The sequence below is a fragment of the Amblyraja radiata genome, chromosome 9 (genome assembly GCF_010909765.2).
Source record: "Amblyraja radiata isolate CabotCenter1 chromosome 9, sAmbRad1.1.pri, whole genome shotgun sequence".
NCBI lineage: Eukaryota > Metazoa > Chordata > Chondrichthyes > Rajiformes > Rajidae > Amblyraja > Amblyraja radiata.
Genome location: NC_045964.1, coordinates 4510127 through 4536853, shown reverse-complemented (window position 1 = coordinate 4536853; position 26727 = coordinate 4510127). Strand labels below are relative to the sequence as shown.

The 26727-nt window shown below is 42.9% G+C and overlaps 1 protein-coding gene across 2 annotated transcripts in view; it reads right to left on the bottom strand.

The window, feature by feature from the left end:
* wdr20 (WD repeat domain 20) overlaps positions 1 to 24800 on the bottom strand; it is a 50058-nt gene extending 25258 nt beyond the window's left edge. For both annotated transcript variants that reach the window (XM_033026532.1, XM_033026533.1), the window contains exon 1: positions 24517 to 24800. In XM_033026532.1, coding sequence (XP_032882423.1) covers positions 24517 to 24765 — 249 coding nt within the window. In that variant the 5' untranslated portion in view covers positions 24766 to 24800. The remainder of the gene's footprint in view (positions 1 to 24516) is intronic.
* Between the last annotated feature and the right edge of the window lie 1927 nt (positions 24801 to 26727).

Genomic DNA, 26727 nt, shown 5'->3' with positions numbered 1-26727 from the left:
CGCTTGAAGTCTGTGATTCATGGACATCACCAGTTGCTGGGTGTCTTCTCTGGTGATGCTCTGCCAGGCCGGTATTGCAGCGTTCTTTAGCTTATGCTTGTTTTGGGGGCTAGTCTCCTTCAGTTTTCTCTTCAGCATATAAAAGGCATGCTCAATTGGGTTCAGATCGGGTGATTGATTTGGCCACTCAAGAACTGACCATTTTTAGCTTTGAAAAACTCCTTTGCTGCTTTAGCAGTATGTTTGGGATCATTGTCTTGCTGTAGAATGAACCACCGGCCAATGAGTTTTGAAGCATTTGTTTGAACTTGAGCAGATAGGATGTGTCTGTACACTTCAGAATTCATTATGCTACTACCATCAGCAGTTGTATCATCAATGAAGATAAGTGAGCCAGTACCTTCAGCAGCCATACATGTCCAGGCCATAACACCCCCACCACCATGTTTCACAGATGAGGTGGTATGCTTTGAATCTTGGGCAGTTCCTTCTCTCCTCCATACTTTGCTCTTGCCATCACTCTGATATAAGTTAATCTTTGTCTCATCTGTCCACAAGATCTTTTTCCAGAACTGTAGTTGCTCTTTTAAGCACTTCTTGGCAAACTGTAACCTGGCCATCTATGTTTGCAGCTAACCAGTGGTTTGCATCTTGCAGTGTAGCCTCTGTATTTCTGTTCGTGAAGTGTTCTGTGGACAATGGTCATTGACAAATCCACACCTGACTCCTGAAGAGTGTTTCTGATCTGTCAGACAGGTGTTTGGGGATTTTTCTTTATTATTGAGAGAATTCTTACTGTCATCAGCTGTGGAGGTCTTCCTTGGCCTGCCAGTCCCATTGCGATTAGTAAGCTCACCAGTGCTCTCTTTCTTCTTAATGATGTCCCAAACAGTTGATTTTGGTAAGCCTGTTTGGCTGATATCTCTAACAGTTTTATTCTTGTTTCTCACTCAAAATGGCTTCCTTGACTTTCATTTGCACAACTATAGTCCTCATGTTGATAAACTGCAATAAAAGTTTCCAAAGGTGATGGAAAGACTGGAGAAAAGACTAGGTGCTGAGAGCGCTCTTATACCTGCATTAAGGAGGCAATTAAAGACACCCGAGCAATTACAAACTGTGAAGTCATGTGTCACAAACATTATGGTGCCCTGAAATGGGGGGGACTATGTATAAACACAGCTGTAATTTCTACATGGTGAAACCAAAATGTATAAAAATGGCCTTTATTAAAATCTGACAATGTGCACTTTAACCACATGTGATTTTTTTCTATTACATATCTCAAATTGTGGAATACAGAGGCAAATAAATAAATGATGGGTCTTTGTCCCAAACATTATGGAGGGCACTGTAGTTACCCAGATCAAAATGAATCGTTGGATTACGCTATGCACTCAGATCATGTAGTGGTGTGTTGGGAGGGGGGAGTGAATCGCACGTTTATTCAACATCCTATAGAACTGTAAACTTCCTAACCACCCTGGGAACTGCTGCTCAAATCTATATTGTTATTACAAGCTAAATTATTTCATGTTAACACTGAAGCCTCTGACAAATATACAATTTATTCGGAACAAAGGTACAGAGAATTGATGTGCCTAACATTAAAAATACTAAATATTCTTGTTGTTCTGGGACTTAATGAAAAAAAGACAGAGGTGATTTTGTTTGGCCCCAATGGCTGCCGTGAACCTCCCTTTGTTGACTTGGGTCCACTGGCATTGTCCGTAAAGCCAACAGTTTTAAACCTGGGTTTTAGGATGGATGGTGATTTTAAACTAGATAAACAAATAGGCGCGGTGGTTAAGTTCAGCTTCTTTCACCTAAGGAAGCTGGCAAAGGTGAAGCCCATCCTCAAGCGGCAGCATTTTGAAACAGCAATCCATGCCTTTATTACATCTAGGCTGGATTACTGTAACGCACTCTACTCTGGAGTCGCACGAGCTTCATTGGCTCGTCTCCAGCTGGTTCAAAATGCTGCCGCTCGCCTTTTAACCGGAACTCGAAAGAGGGAGCACATTACGCCAATTTTGGCCTCCCTTCACTGGCTCGCAGTGCACTTTCGAGTTCATTTTAAAATTCTGTTATTTGTTTTCAAATCGTTGAATGGGCTCGCCCCGCCTTACCTCTCTGAGCTGCTCCACCTATATGCTCCTGCCCGGTGCCTCAGGTCAGCTGATCAGCTGCTCCTTGAGGTACCAAGGTCTAAGCGGAAGCTCAGAGGGGATAGAGCCTTTTCTGTTGCTGCTCCGGCACTCTGGAACACCTTGTCGTTGCACATCAGACAGGCCCCCTCACTGTCCATCTTCAAATCCTCCCTAAAAACTCATTTTTATTCTCTGGCTTTCGACACTGGCTGAGACATTGCTCCTGTTCTTAGTGCTTTTAATGTCTTTTAATTTTTACTGTTTTTTAGTCCTTCGTTTTACGGTTTTTAATGGTTTGTAATAACTTTTTGTCCATGAGTTCTCATGTACAGCACTTTGTGGCAACTGCGGTTGTTTAAAGTGCTTTATAAATAAAGTTATTATTATTATTATTATTACCAGGCTTAGATTTGAAAGGTATGGATGATTCAGCATCCAGCCCGGTTACTTGTGAAATAGACTCACAGTATATCACCACATTCAGCTTCCAATATATTGAGATTCTGTTCCAGATTCCAGCATCTGCAGTCTTACTTTTCACACTAATGTTATGAGCTTGGTCAAAACATTCTGCCTGACATTTGTCGTAAGATGCAATAAAACTGCATTAATTACTTTTCACCTTACTACCAAATTCAATTATAGAATTCAAGCCATTTTAATCAAAATAATTACTTGATTAAAAACAACAGGAATCTTACTTGGCTAGAAGTCTAAATCTTCTCATTTCTTCATGACATACGAGCTGGCAATTTGACCAATTGTGTCCATGCCAGCTCTCAGTACACTCCCATCAGTCCAATCTGTTCACTTGTTTTTCTACAATACTTTCTCCAGTGTGCCCCGTCACCCACCCGCACCAGGGACAATTTACAATAGCCAATAACCCAAAGGATGCATCTGGGATATGGGAAGAAAATGAAAACCCACTCAGTTACAGGGAGAATGTGCAAACTCCACAGACAGACACGAAGACGGGATCCAACCCGTGACTGTAACACTAAACCAAACTACACATGAAGATTAAAAATATATTGATGCCGTTCCCCGATTCTCTCCAAGGCTCTGCTGTTTGAGCAGAGTAGAGGAAATCTCAACTTAGAGAAATAACTCGGTCAAGAGGCTCCGTCCTTTAAGTGAGACATCAAACAAAGTCCAAAACCATTTGGTCACAGTGGCGCAGTGGTAGAGTTGCTACCTTACAGCGAATACAGCGCCGGAGACCCGGGTTCGATCCCGACTACGGGTGCCGCTTGTACGGAGTTTGTACATTCTCCCCGTGACCTGCGTGGGTTTTCTCCAAAATCTTCGGTTTCCTCCCACAATCCCAAGACGTATAGGTTTGGTGGTTAATTGGCTTGGTAAATGTAAAAAATGTCCCTAGTGGGAAAGTGTTAATGTGCAGGGATCGCTGGTCGGCATGGGCCGAAGGGCCTGTTTCTGCGCTGTATCTCTAAACTAAAATTTCTCTAAATAGCTTGCTGATTGCAAGGAAAAGATAAAAGTTGAATGTTGATGTGACTACTTCCTTCCAAGCAAATCTTTATTTGCAAAGTAACTCCCATTGGGGAATACATCAAAGCCTGTACAACTAGAAGGTTGTTAAGTGGATAAAACATGTACAAACTAAATTAAGACTTGACATGTCCAAACGTATAAAGAAATATACAGTGCATTCAGAAAGTATTCAGACCCTTTCACTTTTTCCATTTTGTTACATTGCAGCCTTATCAAATGGATTTAATTCTTTTTTTTTTATCATCAATAGGGTGATTTCACTAAAGGTCACTGGAGTGTAGATCCGCACCAACGTGACCGCAAAATTTAACTGGAGTACTTGCGTCACTTCCGGTACATGTTAGTGAATGGGGAAACACGCACTTTCACACCCGTTAAAAACATCAAAAACGGCCCGTTTTTGAGCTGCAATTAACTGTGCCAGTCGGGGTGACCGTGAGGCACAGCTACCTAAATTTACAGTCCAAAAAACAAGATAGAAACTAAGGTAAATTCAAGAGGGAGCTGAAGGTGCAAAAACAGCGGAAGTGCTTAGCGGACGTTTGCCGTGGAGATTTAAAGATCGAAAATATCGGGAATTATCGCGTTTGCTCGCTGCATTTCATCAAATGTGAGGCATTATTGACTTATCTTTATTCATTTGTTATATGAAAAGTTTTTAAAGTGAAAAATCCGTCAGTAAAATTGCAAAATCGCCCATGGTTCTCAGGTGGGTTTTAACATGCAAAATGAAAACGCTTCTGAAGCTCCATTTACCATTTAAATAATCGTAAACTATCAATGCGTTTTGAAATAAACTTTACTGATTGTGCAGGCTTTAAACAAGAAACATTGAGAAATATATTTTGGCAAATAATAAAATATCCTGATTTTGTCCAATTAACAGCTAACAATTATCCCATTCCTTAGCTTGCATCTGAGTAAAATTTATTTCAAAACGCATTGATAGTTTACGATTATTTAAATGGTAAATGGAGCTTCAGAAGCGTTTTCATTTTGCATGTTAAAACCCACCTGAGAACCATGGGCGATTTTGCAATTTTACTGACGGATCTTTCACTTTTAAAACTTTTCATATAACAAATGAATAAAGATAAAAAGTCAATAATGTCTCACTTTTGATGAAATGCAGCGAGCTTAGTTTCTATCTTTTTTTTGGACTGTAAAGTTAGGTAGCTGTGCCTCACGGTCACCCCGACTGGCAAAGTAATTTACAACTCAAAAACTGGCCGTTTTCGATGTTTTTAACGGGTGTGAAAGTGCGTGTTTTCCCATTCACTAACATGTACCGGAAGTGACGCATGTACTCCAGTTAAATTTTGCGGTCACGTGGGTGCGGATCTACGCTCCAGTGACCTTTAGTGAAATCACCCTATACACACACAATTTTGCAAAGTAATTAAAAATTATTAACTGGAATATCACATTTACATAAGTATTCAGGCCCTTTACTCAGTACTTTGTTGAGGCACCTTTGGCAGTGATTACAGCCTCAAGTCTTCTTCTTGGGTATGACACTACAAGCTTGGCACACTTGTATTTGGGTAATTTCTCCCACTCTTCTCTGCAGATCCTCTGTCAGGTTGGATGGGGAGCGTCGATGCACAACTATTTTCAAGTCCCTCCAGAGATGTTCGATCGGGTTCAAGTCCGGGCCCTGGCTGGGCCACTCAAGGACATTTACAGACTTGTGACAAAGCCACTCCTGTGTTTCTTGGCTGTGTGCTTAGCGTCGTTGTCCTGTTGGAAGGTGAACCTCTGCCCCAGTCTGAGGCCAAGAACACCCTGGAGCAGGTTTTCATCAGGATCTCTCTGTACTTTGCTCCGTTCATCTTTCCCTCGATCCTGACTAGTCTCCCAGTTCAGTTCCTGCCACTGAAAAACATCCCCACAGCATGATGCTGCCGCCACCACCATGCTTCACCGTAGGTATGGTATTGGCCAGGTGATGAGCGGTGCCTGGTTTCCTCCAGACGTGACACTTGATAGTCAGGCCAAAGAGTTCAACCTTGGTTTCATCAGACTAGAGAATCTCGTTTCTCATGGTCTGAGAGTCCTTTAGGTGCCTTTTGGCAAACTCCAAGCAGGCTGTCACGTGCCCTTTACTGAGGAGTGGCTTCCGTCTGGCCACTCTACTATAAAGGCCTGATTGGTGGAGTGCTACAGATATAGTTGTCCTTCTGGAAGTTTCTCCCATCTCCACAGAGGAACTCTGGAGCTCAGTCAGAGTGACCATCGGGTTCTTGGTCACCTCCCTGACCAAGGCCCTTCTCCCTGATTGCTCAGTTTGGCCGGGCGGCCAGCTCTGTGAAGAGTCCTGGTGGTTCCAACGTTCTTCCATTTAAGAATGACTGAGGCCACTGCGCCCTTTGGGACCTGCAATGCTGCAGAAATTGTTTTATACCCTTCCCCAGATCTGTGTCTCGACACAATCCTGTATCGGAGGTCTACGGAAGGAGATTGCTTTGCATCAGTAACATTCCCCAAACGTAACCTTTAATTTTTCAGGACATATGCTTTCCTCTGGTAAGGTAAAAAGTTCTGTAAGCTTGAGCTGAAATCAGACTGACATACAAGGACAAAAAAAAAAAAAAAAAATGCTGGAGTGTTTAGTTCAACCTACTAGAAACTGGAGTGGCTCCTTGACGGACATGGAGTAAAAGAATGCAAGGTTTTGAAAGAGGTTTATTCTAACCGAGTCCTAAAATCAGATCTCAAATGTAAGATGAGCCACATAGATTGCATTCTAATAGTCTAATTTTCTCTCATTATAACCTCTTCCCAACACCTGGAGGCAAAGTTCTCTCGCTGATAAAATAACCTCAATTCTTGTGCAAGTATTTTGTTCAAAGGTTAGAAGTTGTTAGTGACAATGGAACACCAGCCTACAAGAGAAATGAAAATTCTTCTGAAGTACTGGTTAACATTCATTATTCACAAAGGCTTTGCAAAGATCTTTTTATTTAGGTGAGCAGATTACGCCAAAGGGTGGGTGCCTTTCCTTTCCCATTTGTGAAAACAAAGCAAGAAACACGTAACCCATAAGCCTGCAGCATAAAACAATTTCCTCGCCTTCTTTCATTCTCCTGGGAACTCGGGAAATGTCCAAAACAATGCGAGAGAAAACAAAGTTGCTGAAAATATGCTGATCTTTGCCGGGTTGGACAGGTAGGGGTGCTGGAAGGCACGAGATAATTGAACCTATTTTTAAAAGTTTCCTTTTGTCAAAAAAGATTGGAAAGTCGATATATATATATTGCAGCAGAGTAAAGAAGACAGATAGTTGACATGGAAAAAGGGAAATAAAAACAATTCTCATTTCACCAGAGTTTCCAAAACCACAATCTGTTGCAACGACTTTTTACTCCTGCAACCCACCCACGAACAAAATCCTAAACCGCCTGTCCCACGGTACGAGTTCATTCCAGGAGCTCTCCCGAGTTTGCCCTGATTCGAACTCGTAGATTTACGGTAATGGCCACTCGTCGGTATTCGGGGCTCTCGTGGACATTTTTCATCATGTTGAAAAATCTTCACGAGTCTTCCCGTGCTTACCTGCCGTTAGCGAGTCTTCCCGAGTACCTGCCGTTAGCGCTAAGAGACGTCCCCGAGCTCCGACATACCCGCTACGTTCATTCTCCGTGCTTACCACGAGCTTGATTTTTTTAAAACTCGGGAGTGCTCTTGGAATGAACTCGCACCGTGGGACAGGGCTATAATCCTTGCCTCGGTCAGGGATTGCAAAACTCTCCAACTCGACTTGCCTCCCATCCTTCGTATTCTATAAGCGTTGTGTGTGATGCTTAGAAATAGGCACTTTGTTCCAAGCAGTCAATGTCCTTGGGTAATCAGCATTTAAATAAACTGCTCCATGTTTACCATTGTAATTCACTGTAACCTTCTTCCCCATTTTATTAAAATGTCCCATCCTGTAGGAAGGCCCACCTATCATGCTTATATCCGCTAACCCAGAGTGACTCCTGGAATCTCTATACCTTAAATGTAACTATCTGACATGAAATCACTTACCAAACAGTCGGGATTTGGGGAAAGCTTGATATATGGAATAAAATCAGAAAATGTTGTAAAACACTCAGCAGGCGAAGCAGCACCTGTGGTCGGGGAGATGCTTTCTGATCCGTTGAATGATTCACCATTTTTGTTTTTATTTTGGATTCTCAGATTTTGGTTTTTCATTTACAATTGGGAAATGGAATTAGCAATCTCTTAATAATTTGCAAAATCAAGGACAAAATGGCCTACCGTTACAAAATACCAATAGCCTGTCTATGAGAACTCTTCTACTCTATGTAAAAACTATTTCAATTATATTTTCTTAACTAGTCTTTAACTCAAAATGCAGCTGCAGGTTATAGCTCCAATGAACTGTAAAATCAGAATTTTAATATAGAGGTGTTGTCCGCCTATTTATTTAAAATGGTGTCAGCACATCTACCGTCCAATATTTCCATTTTAATGAATTGGAGGGAACCCTGCGAGTTCCAGCCAAATAACTATTGTCTGCAGATGGAACTATCACTGTTGTTCCATATGCAATAATTAGTTTAGTTCTGTAGCTTGGTCTCCCTGCCAAAGCGAGAACACTGAAAGTAGTAGACAGTGTTCGAAGAAGTGCACATCAACTTCTGCCTCACCTGGAAGGATTACTGGGGTCCCTGGATGGAGATGAGGGAGGAGGTATAATACCCTAATGCATGTGATAAAGACTGATTTAATGCACATAGACCTAGCCCACAGCTAACAATGAACTGTTTCCTTGATCATCGTTACTTTTTTGCATATCTTTCATTCATTTGTTCTATATCTCTATATCATGGTCTACATCTCTCGTTTCCCTTTCCCGCAACTCTCAGTCTGAAAGGTCTCGACCCAAAACGTCATCTACTCCTTTTCTCCAGAGATGCTGCCTGACCAGGTGAGTTACCCCAGTTTTTTGTGTCTGAATGAATGACCTGAATGAATATGCCACAGTGGTTACAGGCTTCATAAGGAAATGTGTGGAGGACTGCGTTACAACAAAAACCTTCTGAGTGTTTCCTAACCAGACGCCTTGGATGAACCATGAGATCCGCACTCTTCTGAAGACCAGATCCCGGGCATTCAGGTCTGGCGATGCAGAGGTCTATAAGAAATCTAGATACGACCTTGGTAAGGCCATCAATAAGGCCAAAAGGGACTTCTGCTCTAAGCTGGATGATGAGACGGATGTTCGGCAACTGTGGCAGGGCTTGAATGGCATCACCTCCTATAAGGCAAAATCAGGAGGCAGCTCAAACGACAGCGAAGCATCACTTCCTGACGAGCTCAATGCGTTCTACGCACGGTTCGATATTGAGAACACTGATGTGCCTTCCCGAGCCCCCATTCGCCTGACATCAGAAGATCCTTCAGGGGGATGAACCCTCGGAAAGCACCTGGACCTGATGGTATACCCGGTCGAGTTCTCAAAACCTGTGCAGAACAACTGGCGGGAGTTTTTACAGACATTTTCAACCTTTCACTTCTGAGGTCTGAGGTTCCCAACTGCTTTAAGAGGGCTTCAATAATCCCGGTGCCCAAGAAGAGTAAGGTGACTCAATGACTATCGCCCAGTGGCACTAACGTCTGTGGTGATGAAGTGCTTTGAGAGGTTGGTTATGGTGCACTTCAACTCCTACCTTGACAAGAACATTGACCCACTACAGTTCTCTTACCGCCACAACAGGTCAACAGAGGATGCAATTTCACTGGCTGTCCACTCCGTATTTGACCACTTGGACAATAAAAACACTTTGTCAGGCTCTTGTTTATAGACTACAGCTCGGCGTTTAATACCATCATCCCTTCCAAGCCAGTTACCAAACTCACGGAACAGGGTCCCTGCGCATCCCTCTGTAATTGGATCTTCGATTTCCTCAACCACAGACCAGTCTGTTCGAATTGGAGGAACCACTTCATCCTCAGTAACCATTAGTACGAGAGCACCTCACGGCTGCGTGCTCAGCACCCTGCTGTACTCACTCTATACTCATGACTGCGTAGCCGGACATAGTGCGAACTCCATCATCAAGTTCACCGATTACGCCACTGTTGGGCGAATCACAGATGGGGACAAGTCAGAGTATAGAAGTGAGATCGACTGTCTGACCAAATGGTGCCAGCACAACAACCTGGCTCTCAACATCAGTAAGACCAAGGAACTGATTGTGGACTTTGGTAGGGGAAGGATGAGGACCTACAATCCTGTTCACATCAATGGGACGATGGTGGAGAGGGTCAAAAACTTCAAATTCCTGGGCATGCATATTTCCAAAGATCTTTCCAGAACCCAGCACACCGATGCAATTATAAAGAAGGCACGTCAGCGACTCTACTTCCTGAGAAGATTACAGAGATTCGGCATGTCAAAAAGGATTCTACAGGTGCACAGTAGAGAGCATTCTGACTGGTTGCATCGTGGCCTGGTTCGGCAACTCGAACGTCCAGGAGCGAAAAAGTCTACAAAAAGTTGTGACCACTGCCCAGTCCATCACCGGCTTTGACCTCCCCACCGTCGAAGGGATCTATCATAGTCGCAGCCTCAAAAAGGCTGCCAAAATCATCAATGACCCACACCATCCTGGCCACACACTCATCTCACCATTGCCATGTGGAAGAAGGTACAGGAGCCTGAGAACTGTAACATCCAGGTTCAGGAACAGCTTCTTCCCTATAGCTATCAGGCCAATAAACACAACAACGAATAAGCTCTGAGCTCCGAACTGCAAAAGACTATATTATTATTACACTATATTTGTTATTTATTGAACTTTTATTTCCTCTTCCCCGTTATGTACTATGTTTACATATTCACATAGTCGGTTGTGATGCAGCAAATAAGAATTTCATTGTCCCATCTGGGACATATAACAATAAAACACTCTTGACTCTTTGGTTTAAACCAGCAGTTCCTTTCTACACGACAATTAGTTTGCATGTTTTTGAATCGCCTTTTTACAAGTACATTTCTTTGCTTGCTCTACATAGTTAAGTATTTGAAATGCAGAACCATAATTCTAACTATTTGACTGACAGAGTTGTTAAAAAATAGGCAAGTTATAAAATTGCAGCCAACAACATTGTGACAACATATTGGCAAAGGTTCTGGCTTTACAAATTCCTACCGTTAGTTAAAGATGTGGAGCCTGGTTTGATTGCAATCATACATGTAGAAACTCGTACCAAACATCCTTGTTACTTAGAACCACAGAAACAATACTAGTTTCTGTTATAGAACACGGAACAGCACAAGAACTGGCCCTTCCGCAATGTCTGTGCCGAACATGATATCAAGACCATCACTTATCTACCTGCATATCTATATTACTAAATCTCTGATCTTGACCGCTTTTGGTCGATTATGCTGCGATTTCCGAGAGAACTCCGCCACCTACGGCCGTCATTTTTGGCCACCTCGCTCAGAGCCCCCCTCCGCCGTATGAGTGCGTCAATGAAAAATGAGAGATATTCATGTTTTTACAAAATTCCCCATTCTCTCTGCTGCCCCCGCTGGCGGCAGGGGGAGGGACTATAAAACCAGGAAGTGTCGTGCCTCACTCAGTCTCTGCCAGACGCAGGAAGCGAGAGGGTCTGGCAGAGACTGAGCTGCGAATAACACTGAACACACGTCTACTCCACGGTGAGTCCCCTCGATGCGGCCGTAAAACTGCTGCAGCCCTTTTTTAAAAGTTTGTGTTCACAAAATGAATTTTGGTTGTCGGGTGTCTGCAGCCCAATTGTTTGCCTCGCCTTTTTTAACAAGTTTGTGTTCACAAAATGAATTTTGGTTTTCGGGTGTCTGCAGCCCAATTGTTTGCCTCGCCTTTTATAACAAGTTTGTGTTCACAAAATGAATTTTGGTTGTCGGGTGTCTGCAGCCCAATTGTTTGCCTCGCCTTGTTTTTAACAAGTTTGTGTTCACAAAATGAATTTTGATTGTCGGGTGTCTGCAGCTCAATTGTTTGCCTCTGCTTGGCTTTTAAAATCATTGCAACGGCCCACAATGTCTATACTAGCCCTCTGGAAAACAGTACCTTCGGCCCGCAACACCCATACTAGTGCAACAGACAGCCCCCCCCTTACCCCCTACCCTACTGGTGAGCAGCATTGGAATTGGTGGAGAGGTGAAATATTGCATTGGTGACCAGCCCTCCCATGTGATGCTGACAACAACCTGGCCCTCAACTCCAAGAAGACCAAGGAGCTCATTGTAGACTTCAGGAAGTCTAGGGACCGCACGCACACCCCCATCCACATTAACGGGACGGAGGTGGAACGCGTTTCCAGCTTCAGGTTCCTGGGGGTCAACATCTCCGATGACCTCTCTTGGACCCACAATACCTCAACTCTGGTCAAGAAGGCTCACCAGCGTCTCTTCTTCCTGAGGAGAATGAAGAAGGTTCATCTGTCTCCCCAGATTCTGGTGCACCATCGAGAGCATCCTTACCAACTGTATCACAGTATGGTATGGCAACTGCTCTGTCTCCGACTGGAAAGCACTGCAGAGGGTGGTGAAAATTGCCCAACGCATCACTGGTTCCTCACTCCCCTCCATTGAGTCTGTCCAAAGCAAGCGATGTCTGTGAAGGGCGCTCAGCATCACCAAGGACTGCTCTCACCCGAACCATAGACTGTTTACCCTCCAACCATCCGGGAGGCGCTACAGGTCTCTCCATTGCCGGACCAGCAGGTCCAGGAACAGCTTCTTCCCTGTGGCAGTCACACTACTCAACAATGTACCTCGCCAATCACCTCCCCCCCCCCCCCCCCCGGACACTCCTCCCACCAGGAAAACACTATGACTGTATGCATGTAAATAGATGTATTTATTGCTCATATTCTATGTCGCTCTTCCAGGGAGATGCTAACTGCATTTCGTTGTCTCTGTACTGTACACTGACAATGACAATTAAAGTTGAATCTGACTAGATAAGACAACTCAGTCGACGGTACCTGTCGCTGGTTGACGTAGGTAGTCGCCAATGGAATTCACCAAAGTCAGCACCGGCGACAACGTATGTCATCCTGGCGATAACCTACGTCAGAAAAAGGGTTTCGACCTGAAACGTTGCCTATTTCTTTCGCTCCATAGATGCTGCCTCACCTGCTGAGTTTCTCCAGCATTTTTGTCGACAACCTACGTCATCCTGGCGACAACACCAACGTCAGGCTAAGAACGTCCGCGTCAAGCCCACGGGCGCTGACTGTCGCCAAAAAGTTTTGAACATTTCAAAATCCAGTGGCAACCAGAAAAAAATGTATAACTCTTTCGGCGACAGCCTAGCCGCCTAAAAAATGGAGTAAGTGGGACAGGGGCATAAGGCTTTCCTATCCTTGTACCAGTCCAAATGTATTTTAAATGTTATTGTACCTGCCTCCACTACCCTCGCTGGCAGCTCGTAGCAGCACCCTCTGTGTGAAAAAGTTGACCCTCAGGTTCAGATTAAATCTTTCTCCTCTCACCTTAAACCAATGACTTGTGGTTCTCAATTCCCCTACACTGGGTAAAAGACTCTGTGCATTCACAGTATTTATCCTCCAGATGATTGGATATTCCCCTCAGCTTCCTGCACTCTAAGGAATCGGTAGTAAAGAAAGCAAACTCAATACTAGCATTTATTTCAAAAGGGCTTGTATACAAAAACGGGGATGTAATGATGAGGCTCTATAAGGCGCTGGTAAGGATGCATTTGGAATATTGTGAGCAATTTTGGGCCCCATATCTGAGGAAGGATGTGCTGGCTCTGGAGAGGGTCCAGAGGAGGTTTACAAGAATGATCCCAGGAATGAGTAGGTTAACCTATGATGAACGTTTGTCAGCACAGGGCCTGTACTTGCTGGAGTTTAGAAGAATGAGGGGGAAACTTATTGAAATGTACTGAATAGTGAAAGGCTTAGAGAGAGTGGATGTGGAGAGGATGTTTCCATTACTGGGAGAGTCTAGAACTGGAGGTCATAGACTAAGAATTAAAGGATGTTCTTTTAGGAAGGAGATGAGGAGAAATGTTTTTATTCAGAGGGTGGTGAATCTATGGAATACTTTGCCACAGAAGGCTGTGGAGGCCGTCAGTGGATATTTTAAAGGCAGAGATAGATAGATTTGTGATTAGTACAGGTGTCAGAAGTTATGGGGAGAAGGCAGGAGAATGGGGTTAGGGGGGAGAGATAGATCAGCCATGATTGAATGGCGGAGTAGACTTAGCAGGTCGAATGGCCTAATTCTACTCCTATTCCTTATGACCTTATGAATGAAGTTCTAGCCTGCCCAACCGCTTCCTATAGGTCAGCTACTCAAATCCTGGCAACATCCTTGTAAATCTTCTCTGCTCGCTTTCCAGGTTAATAACATTTGCAGATAAAAATCTGCAAACTACACAAGTAGCTTTATATCATAGAGAAGTCATCAGAAGCTTTACTGCAAGAAACATTATAGCAGGGTGCCCAAAAATCCAAAGTAATCAAGCAAAGTTACTATGGTTTTGTGAAAGGAAATCATGTTCGACCAATGAATCAACGTACTTTGAAGTAATAATGGAGAACTCATGGGTATACTAAACTTAGATTTCCCTGAAAGGCATTTGATGAGGTACTACCTCAAAGATTATTATAGAAAATAAATGATCATGAGTATGTAGTAGTAGGTAACAAAGATAAACAAAGTGCAATAGATTTTCCTGTTTTATTCAACGGTTTATTTTTAGTGCAACCTGAGTTTCAGAGAGTACAAAGCAGGTAACTCTGCTTTCATCCGTTATGTTAAATCAGAGGTATGACAACTGAAGAAAATCCTCAAAAGACAAATGTTCGGGTTGATTTTAAAGAACCAAGTATCATTGCAACGTGATGCCACAGAAATTCAAGTCACGTTAGGTCCTTTCTTCCTTCAGTCCAATGTACTGGATATGTACTGGACTGAAGAAAGGTCAGGAACTGGCAGGCAGATAACAGCATGATCATATTCAACTACAATGCATCAAAGAGATATGCAGGCTCAATTTCCATTCATATTCTCTAGTCCCACTTTCTTCAAATCACCGAGAATCAATAAACTGCGAGAATAGACACAACGTGCTGGAGTAATTCAGCAGGTAGGGCATTAACTTTTCTAGCATTTTGTGTCTTTTTTTGTAAACCAGCATCAGCAGTTCCTTGTTGATCAAATATCTGCAGGTGCTGGAAATCTGAAATAAAACTTGAAATTGCTGGGAACTCTCAGCACATCAGTCAGCAACTGTGGAAGAAGAATCAGGAATAATGTTTCACTAAGTTCTTCCCTCTGTTTTCAATTCTTTAAATTATATTTTGTAATCTACATGTGCTCTGCAATTTAATACCCATCTGTAAATATTCATACAGCTTACTGCTCTGGATTTTTGGCAAACAGTCTAACAAATTAGATTTGATCATTTCCTCCTTTTGCAAAATCACATTACCTCTGAGAAATTTGAAAAGATTTTGCAATACATGTTCAACAGAGTCAATGTTAGTAATTAAACACAAATTATTTTAATAATGTTTTGGTATTTGCAGCGCAGGGAGTTATTCTATCAGAGTTTGATAGGGACATATTTTGCAAATTTGATAGAGACACATGAAACAGCAGCCGCAGAAATCTTGATCAAAGAACAGTGCTGAAGGAATTCAGCAGATCAGACAACAGCATGAAAGGGGAATGGACAGGTGATGTTCAGGCAAAACAGTGCCTGTCCATTCCCCCCACAGATGCCGTCTGACCCACTGAATTCCTCCAGCACTGTTTTGATCAAGCTTTGATAGCCAATATTGGTGAGGCTGCATTTGGAGTATTGTGTTCAGTTCTGGGAACCATGTTGTAGGAAAGATGTTGTTAATTTGGAAAAGGTGCAGTTTTATGACTGTTGGCAGATCAATTTCCCTCCTGGAATATATAAAGTTCTATCGTATCGCATTGTAAGATTTACAAAGATGTTGCCAGGACTTGAGGGTCTGAACTATAGGGAGAGGGTGTGCAGGCTGGGACTATTCCAATGGAGTGCAGGAGGATGAGGATAATCTTATTGAGAGGATTGGATCAGGTGGATGCAGAAATGTGCTTACCCAGAGTAAGGGAATCGTGAATCAGAGGGTATAGGTTTAAGGATGAAAGGTAGGCATTTGTGACCTTTTCACACAAAGGATGGTGGGTGTATGGAATGAGGTGCCGGAGGAGGTATTTGAGACGGGGACTATTGCACCGTTTAAGAAGCAATTAGACAGGTACATTGATGGGACAGGTTTGGAGGGATATGGCCCAAACACAGGCAAGTGGGACTAGTGTAGAAGGGACATGTTGGTCAATGTGAGCAAGTTGAAGGGCCTGTTTCCATACTAAAGATAACTACATTTCTTGTTGTTGACTTTCAACTAGAAAGTCAGTTGATCAGTAGGTTGACTTATTAAAAAACTGATTTAAGATCATACACCAGAGAAACAGATGCTTCAGCTCATCACATTCATGCCCACCTTCCCTGCCATCAGTGCTCATCTACTTTAAATGTTTGGAACCACCCACTTCCACCACCAAATCAAGACAGCTTTTCCACATTTTAACCCCCCTCTGGGTGGAAATAAATCATTGTTAGATTTCCTCTAGACCTCTACGTCCTTGATCCGAAATGTCACCCATTCCTTCTCTCCAGAGATGCTGCCCCGCTGAGTTACTCCAACATTAAGTGGATGACGCAGTCAACCACAGCCAGCACTTCATCCTTCAGCACCTAGACCGCCAGGGGACCTACGCAAGGATTTTGTTTGTGGATTTTAGCTCTGCATTCAACACCATTGTGCCAGAGTTACTACACTCCAAACTGTTGACTGTGCCTGAACCCCTCTGTCGGTGGATCACCAACTTCCTGACAGATAGGAAGCAGCATGTGAGGCTGGGAAAGCACATCTCGGACCCGCGGACCCTCAGCATAGGAGCAGCGCAAGGCTGCGTCCTCTCTCCTCTCCACCAACGATTACACCTCCACAGAAGCTGTCAAGCTTCTCAAGTTTGCGGACGACACAACCCTGATTGGACTGATCCAGGATGGGGAGGAATCTGCCCACAGACAGGAAGTGTCACAGCTGGCGTCCTGGTGCCGTAGCAACAACCTGAAGCTCAATGCTCTTAAGACGGTGGAATTGATTGTAGAATTTAGGAGAGCTCCCCCTCCCCTCACCCCACTCGCCATCAACAACACCAGTCACATCTGTGGAGTCTTTTAAGTTCCTTGGAACCATCATCTCCAGGGACCTTGAATGGGAGGCCACCATCGACTCCAGTCAAAAAGGTCTAACAGAAGATGTACTTCCTGCGGCAGCTGAGAAAACGCAATCTGCCACAGGCAATGATGATCCAGTTTTATACTGCCATCATAGAGTCTGTCCTCAGCTTCTCCATCATGGTCTGGTTTGGCTCAGCCACCAAGCACGACACTTGGGAGGCTGCAGCGCATCATTCGATCAGCCGAGGAGGTTGTTGGCTGCAACCTTCCCCCCATCGACGAACTGCACACTGCAAGGGCCAGGAAGCGAGCGGGTAAGATTATCTCTGACCCCTCTCAGCCTGGCCACAAACTCTTTGAATCACTTCCCTCTGCGACTCCGGTCTGTCAAAGCCGCTACAGCCAGACATAAAAACAGCTTTTTTCCCACGAGCAGTAGCTCTACTCAACAGCCAAAAGTCTGTAGCCTCCTTTTTCTCTGGTATTTTATTTCATTCTTCACGTTTAAATTATGTTTTGTTTTTAATTGTCTACTGGAGCGTTTCTCAACCGGGGTTCCCCGGAACACTACGGTTCCCGTGAGAGGTTGCCAAGAGAAATAGCGATAACTAAGCTAATCATATGTAAATGCACTCGAGTCATTTTTGTGTTTCATATTCGTAATTTTATTATACAGGTACGGTATATTTAGCGACAATAATTTAGCATATTTAACGACGGCATATTTAGCGACGTCTATACAGCGCCAGTGTGAAACAGCCTTTAGTGGTCAGTGGTCAGTGGACAGGAGCTATACGTGACGATTTGTGTATCATCAAGTGACTCACTCGAGTACAGACGCATGCACGGTCTCCATCAGTCCTGTCTGTGCTGCCTGGCGTGCAGGTACACTCCTTCATTCACCCACGTTATTTAGTAATTTTTACCCATCATTTAGAGATGTTATATGAATTGTAAAAATGTAAGTATGTTTATGTTTATTTTTGTTAGTATGAAAAGTTTGTGTATGTTTTTGCTAGTTTATGAAAAGTTTGTGTTGTTTTTTCTCTATCTTTCTCTCCTCCAAGGTTAGTTCTTCTGTTTGCTTTTATTTGCTTCAGTTTTGAACAAGCAGTTTGATTTCAGTTTTTTTTTACATTGTCAATAAACTTGAGAAAAACACAAATTATTTTTTGCTTAAACCAGTTATCAGAAAATATATTATGTTTGCCTTATGAACTTTAAGTTTATGAAAGGGAAAGAAAGATTAATAATAGATAATAATTTTTATGTAGGGGCTCCCTCAGACATGAAAATTATTTCAAGGGTTCCCCAAGGGAAAAAAAGGTTGAGAAACACAGGTCTATATATCGTGTTGTTACTTGTGAGCAAAACACCAAGCTAATGAAACACGTGGCTAATAAAATTTATTCAATTCAAATTTGTGTCTATATTTGATTCATCCAGTTCTTTCCTACACATTTAGTGTGAATAATATCGTTCTCAGCATTGAAGAACATTGTGCTGCATCAGTTCCGTAGACAAAGTCCAACGTCCTTTATGGATTAGAAATGAATCTTGCAGCACACTAGCTTGTGGAAGGAATTCCGTTCATAATCATAACGGAGGGGAAGAAACTGTTCCCGAGACTGGTGGTGCAAGCTTTCAAGCTCCTGTACCTTCTGCCGGATGAGCATGGAAATGACCGAGGTGAGATTATAACCTGGTGAGGCAGAGGTTCACCTGCACCTCCTCCAACCTCATCTAGTGCATCCGCTGCTCTAGGTGTCAACTGTTCTACATCGGTGAGACCTAGCGCAGGCTTGGCGATCGCTTCACCCAACACCTCTGCACAGTTCGCATTAACCAACCTGATCTCCCAGCGGCTCAGCACATCAACTACCCCTCCCATTCTGAATCCGACCTTTCTGTCCTGGGCCTCCTCCATGGCCAGAGTGAGTCCCACCGCAAATTGGAGGAGTAGCACCTCATATTTCGCTTGGGTAGTTTACACCCCAGCAGTATGAACATTGACCTCTCCAATTTCAGATAGTTCTTGCTTTCTCCCTCTTCCCCCTCCCCTCCCCAGCTCTCCCACAGCCCACTGTCCCCGCCTCTTCCTTTCTTCCCACCCCCCCCCACATCAGTCTGAAGAAGGGTCTCGACCCGAAACGTCACCTATTTCTACGCTCCATAGATGCTACCTCACCTGATGAATTTCTCCAGCATTTTTGTCTACCTTTGATTTTTCTAGCATCTGCAGTTCTTAAGCCTTCTCCAATATATCACTTCCATCAAGATTTCTATCCTTGTGGGAATAGCCATTTACTAATTACAATGCCTATATCTTCATTGCCGTCTTTCTCTTTTTAAACTGAGTGACTTTACAAACTCTGATTCCAAACAGCAACACCACAAGTTTCTCCACAATGCTCATGGAAAAATAGCAAAAAATCTTTCACCAGCAAATGTTGTCATGCAAAGTATTTTTTATACATTAAAAAAATCTAGCATCCACAACTGTGGAGGCAAGGAATTCGGAAGACTCTCAACCGTTTGAAATCCTTCCTCACTTTATATTAAATGACACAATCTTATTCTAAGACTGGGCCCTCTGATTGTATTCTCTCCCACAAAGTAAACAAGCCCTAGCATTTAGATTGTCAAGTCCTCCCTTTTACAGGATTCAACAAGATCACCTCATTCTTCTAAATGGCAATAGGTACGGACCAACCCTTTGCTCATAAGGCAATCCTTTCATTAATTTCATTCTCGCAAACCTTCTGCACATTGCCTCTATTAAAATGGGAGCAAAACTATACACGGTTCTTTAAAGGTGCCCTCACTAATGGGTCGGGTACATTTCGGTGCTGCCGTTCCGGCACCGCTATTTCGGCACCTCCGTTTTGGCGCCGCCCATAGTTAATGCTTATCTCCTAGTTCATCTTAATTCATCTAAATTTTGGAAAGCTGTTATATACTTATCACATAGTTGATGTTAATTCCTATAATTTTCAATAGTTTTGGTAGCCTTTATTAAATAAAGAATAGGTGAATTAAAAATTGGTTAAAAAAATTAGTATAAAATCAATTCAATAACTTAATGTATTTCATAGTTATGGGATAAACCATGCAAGTATTCTAGTCGATCCCTTGTACTAAACTGTTGTACAATATTTTAAAATTTTCTATGTGTTTGCGGCGCCAAATGGTACCATTCCGCTCAATAATGTCTTATACTTTTCAGATAATCCTACCTTTGTACTCTAACTTCCTTGAAATAAAGTCTTTCCAAACTGCACACTGTATTTAATGCTAGTTTCATATTTCACGTTTTGAGTACCTCCAGCTTCCGTGCTTCAGCCTTCTGCAGTTTTTCTTCATTCAAACAATGCATTATCATTTTTCCTTGCAAAGTTAACTGCATACTTTCTCACATTATATGCCATTTGCCAAGATTTTGCTCCTCCACTTGTCCTTTCATAACTCAACTGTTTGTAACTAGCTTACAGCTTCCCTACCCACCCACTCCTGTATCAAAATGCTTGCACCAGAGAAATCACACTACGGGCTTGCATCACAGCTTGGTTTGGCAGTAGCTCTGCCCAAGATCGCATGAAATTTCAGAGAGTCGTGAATGTTGCCCAATCCATCACACAGACTTAACTCCATCCACACTTCACAATGCCTCAAAAAAAACAGCCAACATAATCAAATACTTGCCCCACCCGGTCATTCCTCCTTTGCCCTGCTCCCACCCAGCAAAAGGTACAGAAGGTTGAAAGCACTCACAACCAGACTTGGGTGTTATACCAATGGGCTTTAATATTTCCGTTTTGCCTTGCACCTTTTTTGAATCATGGTATTACATTGGCAGTTTTATAATCCTCCAGAATCGAAGGATTTTCAGAAGACTACAACACTGAATCTTGAGGAAAAAACACTATGCTTTAGCCACACCTCTCTTCAATCATTTGCAATTCCCTTAAATTTATAACTGTTTTTCCGATCCCAAAATAAATGTTAAATTCTATCTTGCTGTGATCCTAAGGGTCTTTTACTCTAGGATGGTTTATTAAGCCCATCGCATGTTATCAGATTCAAATTAGCCTGGTTGGCTCCACAAAGATTGCCCTGGGAAATTATCTCTAATGCATTCATGAATTTATTCTTGTGACTATCATTAACCCAAGAAGATGAAAGTCACCCATGATTAATACACCCCTCATTATTTCTTGACGTATACATTTTCTTGGGGTTACTAAGTATGTTCTGACTACTCCTACCACTGCTCCCTTTGCTATTTTTGCAAACCTTCACCCAATCAGAACTCACACTTTCTTAGTCTAGATTGCCTCTCACATTTGTGTGTTTATTTCAGTCGTAGAATTGTACATAGCCAACTCACCCATGCTCACCAAGATGTCTATCCGAGCTAGTCCCATCTGCCTACATTTGCCCGTGTCCCTTTAAACCTTCCCCAAAATCATTTTTTATTAACACAGCTATCTCAGCAATTTTCTTTACCAGCAGCAAATGTCCCCGAATATTGAACCGAGCTTTGATCTCCTTGTAACTATAAATAAAGTATATATGAAAGGCTAGGATGGAGAGGATGTTTCCACTAGTGGGAGAGTCTAGGACTAGAATGCATAGCCTCAGAATTAAAGAATGTTCCTTTAGGAAGAAGATGAGGAATTTCTTTAGTCAGAGGGTGGTGAATCTTTAGAATTCTTTACCCAGAAGGCTATGGAGGCCAAGTCAAAGGATATTTTTAAAGGCAGATATTATCTTGATTAGTACAGGTGTCAGGGGCTATGGGGAGAAGGCAGGAGAATGGGGTTAGGAGGGAGAGATAAATCAGCCATGATTGAATGGCGGAGCAGACTTGATGGGCCAAACGGCCTAATTCTGCTCCTATCACATATGGCCTTATATAGAGTATGGACACCAGCTCATTTCTCCAAGTCCAAAGAACTTAAGTGCAGACTAACAGATAAAAACAGCATGTTGTTTAAGAAGGAACTGCAGATGCTGGAAAATCGAAGGTAGACAAAAGTGCTGGAAAAACTCAGCGGGTGCAGCAGCATCTATGGAGCGAAGGAAATGGGCAACATTTCGGGCCGAAACCCTTCTTCAGACTGTCTGAAGAAGGGTTTCGGCCCGAAATGTTGCCCATTTCCTTCGCTCCATAGATGCTGCTGCACCCGCTGAGTTTTTCCAGATAAAAACAGCACCAGCTTAAAACCAACCTCATCTGCCTCCCCAGGCACCTTTAGTAAAAGTGGAGAATTAAATGACCCAGTAGCAGGCAGCAAACAGCTTCCCTATCCAGGTCCATCGTTTACAGCAGATTATCCAAAATTGACTGTAAAGAACCTTCAGTTGGGGTGATGTTCGACCTTCGAATCTCCATGCAAGTGTGTCAGGTGTCAACAACAGCTCTAGTAAACTGCACATCAGGCTGTCACATTGTTTTAACAAGTCCACCTCAGAAGGTAACTTGGTTCTGCTTGCCCACAATTCAACCCCATAAAGATGCTGGTTATTTGTGCAGTCACCCAGGGAAGTCACAACAACTATATTACCAATTATATTATCAAAAGGAAAAGTGTACATCGCAAGGAAATACAAATCTTAAAAGGAGATGTGGCAAGAGAATAAAATTATACATTTTTACACAATGAAAGCTACTAATTTAATTAAGACAAATCAATTCAAGTGGATAATGGAGTCCACTTGGTAAAATACATACGATACTGGCTAGATCTGATTTTGATCTGTACTATTCCCAAGATCAAAAATACTGCAAGCCATACAAAATATACCAAGAGCGGTTCCTAAATAGTTTGAAAAAAAAGAAAACATCAATTGTGGTAGCTTAATGGCATACTCATTTTTTAATGAATAACTAGGTTCAGTGTAACAATTTTCTGATGAAAAGTGGTTACCTTGTTTATGGTGATTCCAGCATTGAAAACAAAACCTCTTATATGCTATAAACACTAGGCATTGTACAAGCAGTTCCTACAGGTTATATTAACAAGCATACCTATGCAATTCTTTAACAGTCTCAATCTTCAAATTAAGCACAATCATATTAATTTCTTTTAAAAAAAAAACATTTTGAGCCATGTCCAGATTTCCTTTTCTCAATAAATATAATTGTATATTTTTAATAACTCACAACATTCTTCTAAGTACTTAGGCACTATTTATTTTCCCATCATGCAAATGACTTGTAGAGTACAAAACACTCTCATCTGTAAAAAACAAAGTGCTGGAGGAACTCAGTGGGCCAGGCAGCATTTGTGTTGAGAAATGGGAAGATGACATTTGGGGTCAGGACCCTTCAGTCTGAAGAAGGGTCTCGACCCAAAACGTCACCCATTCCTTCTCTCCAGAGATGCTGCCTGTCCCGCTGAGTTACTCCATTATTTTGTGTCTCCCTTCTTCACACTGATCAATCTGGCCAGCCGAGTGCCTCCAGCACTTTGTTTTTTTGCTCAAGACTCCCGCATCTGCAATCTTGAGCAAAAATCTCCACTCTCTCTTCTATGTTCGGCACAACATAATATCAAATGAATATCCCATTCCAACTTGCTGGTTCAGATATTTTTAAACTCAGGAAATGTACTCTGTATTAACCCGTTTCCATTTTGATTTATGTTTTTTTTAATTGTCACTTTTTCTGTCTATCCAATCCATGCAACCCACACTTGCTAGGTTAGTGTTCACTTCTTTGAAGAAGGGCAATATTGAACAGATTCAGTGATTCATCACTTCATCATATCCTCTAATTATTCCCATATAATTAAAGAGAATATATTTCACTCCACCAAAAATAAACAGCTTTTGGGCCTTGATTGGGATAACATTTGAACCCCGTAAATCAATGTACAGACAAGATATCTTACTTCAAACAGTTACATAATTCACTGTAGCAAATAAACACAAAATTACTTTAAAGGGTTTGTTTACAAAATTGTACCAAAGTAAAAAGACAAAATCAGATGATATTTGATGGCTGTTCAATCCTTTTAAATGATCATTCTAAAAGTAAGTATTTGGCAAGATTTCTAACCTCACGCACATTAAAATCTCTTCATTGGAACCATATGAATAGGTATTCCATCATTTACTTTAACTTCTATACATTAAAAAAAATGGCAAGCAGCGATCATGTTGAACCTTGCACATATCAACTACAAAAACAATGCAATCTTGTGACAATTTTGGAACAGCATTTAAACAATTACTTTTCTACATTTAATTATTCTAAATGTTTGCTGATATGTGTATCACATGCGAAATTGACCGATTACACCACCACGGAATTTCTGCGTTGATTTAATCCTCTGCACTAATACAAACGTGTTTGCAAACTGAAGGCAACTTCCATAAGTGCTCACGGGGGGAGGTGGTGCGGCTTGGAGCTGACAAGCTAGGATGAGGGTTCACCTCAGCTCCCACCCTCCACACCCGCAATAACAAGTGACTGCCCACCAGCCGCTGCACACACCGATTTTTAGCTGTTTAAGACGTCGCTCCCCATTCACTAATCCCTCCCCCACCTCCGCGAAAATGAACATCTTAATGTTTACCTTCCTTATGCCTTTGTAAATGTAAAAGTACAGCTCCCGGCCCACATTAAAGCAGATTCTGTCCCCATTGCCGGACTGGTCGTTCACGTTCACGAATGACACCTTGACTGGATTGGATCCTTGGGAATTAAAAGGCACCCTGTTGGGCCGGCTGTATTCAGAGTGGGTCAACACTTTATAAACACCTTCCCTGGTAGTAAACTGGGTTTTAATTTCGTTCATCTCCTTCCCTCCTCCCTCCGTCGCCATGTTGTAATTTAGGATTCATCCTATCCGAGCCCGGATGTTAGCCAGCGCGCCTGCGTGATCGCTGCTTCTTCTCCCCCCCCCGACGTGTGACGTCAGCACGCAACCCACTGGTCACGTGACACAACGACGCCCGCCCACGGCCGATCCCCGGAAGCAAAGATCCGCTATAAGATCTTTGCCCGGAAGTGAGACAGCTCCATGGGGAGCAATGTGGTGTAAAAGGGGGCGGGGGAGGGGGCGGGGGAGGGGGAGGGCCAATATCACATCCATCCATGTCCTCCAGACTTGCTCCAGCAGCTTTGGTGTAAACCAGCACCTGCAGTTCCTTCCTACACATTTCGTCCGCCTGACCTGCTGAGTTATTCCACCATTCAGTGTCTTTATTTGTAAACCAGCATCTTCTTGTTTCTAGATAATTTCTTGTTTGGCACATGCCTGCGTTGTATGTCCTTTGGATGAAGGAAACTTTCAATTTAGACATAAGAAATTGCATATTGTTGGAATGTGGGTAAATGTGAGGTTATCCACTTTGGTGGCAAGAACAGGAAGGCAGATTATTATCTGAATGGTGTCAGATTGGGAAAAGGGGAGGTGCAACAAGACCTAGGTGAGCCTGGTCATCAATCACTAAAAGTAAGCAGGTACACAAAAAAGCTGGAGAAACGAAGAAGGGTTTTGGCCCGAAACGTTGCCTATTTCCTTCGCTCCGTAGATGCTGCTGCACCCGCTGCACCCGCTGAGTTTCTCCAGCTTTTTTGTGTACTTTGATTTTACAGCATCTGCAGTTCCTTCTTAAACACTAAAAGTAAGCATGCAGGTATAGCAGGTAGTGAATAAAGCTTAAATGCGAGGGGATTTGAGTTTAGGAGCAAGTCAAGTCAAGTTTATTTGTCACATACACATACAAGATGTGCAGTGAAATGAAAGTGCCAATGCCTGTGGATTGTGCAAAAAACTACAGAACAGAATAGAACAGAATTAGTATTTACATAATAGAAAAGTAAACAGCACTTTTAAAAAGACACTACACAACAGTAAATTAGTACAGTAAATTAGTCCCTGGTGAGATAAGAGTTTACAGTCCTGGTGGCCTGTGGGAAGAAACTCTGTCTCAACCTCTCTGTTTTCACAGCATAACAGCGGATGCGTTTTATCTGACTGTAGCAGCTGGAACAGTTGGTCTCCAAGTTGTTGGGGTGGTAGGGTCCTTCATTATGTTGCTGGGTCTGGATCTGCACCTTCTGATGTATAGTTCCTGCAGGGGGGCAAGTGTAGTTCCCATAGTGCGTTCGGCCGAACGCACTACTCTGCAGAGCCTTCTTGTCCTGGGCGAGCAGTTCCCAAACCAGATTGTGATGTTGCCGGACAAGATGCTTTCTTCAGCCCCTGAGTAGAAGCACTGAAGGATCCTCAGAGAGACTCTGAATTTCCTCAGCTGCCCGAGGTGGTTAAGGCGCTGCCTTGCCTTACTCACCAGAGCGGCAGCATGTGTTGTCCATGTCAGATCCTCTGTGATGTGGACTCCCAAGTATTTAAAGCAGCTCACCCTATCCACAATAGTCCCATTTATCTCCAGTGGCATGTATGTCCTCGGATGTTGTGTCCTTCTAAAGTCCACAATCAGCTCCCTAGTTTTTATGACATTCAAGAGGAGGCTGTTGTCCTGACACCAGAGTACCAGATCAGCCACCACCTCCCGGTAGGCCTTCTCATCGTTATCGGAGATCAGGCCCACCACCACAGTTTCCTACTGGATAGTACAAGGAGGTCATAGAAACATAGAAACATAGAAAATAGGTGCAGGAGTAGGCCATTCGGCCCTTCGAGCCTGCACCGCCATTCGATATGATCATGGCTGATCATCCAACTCAGTATCCTGTACCTGCCTTCTCTCCATACCCCCTGATCCCTTTAGCCACAAGGGCCACACCTAACTCCCTCTTAAATATAGCCAATGAACTG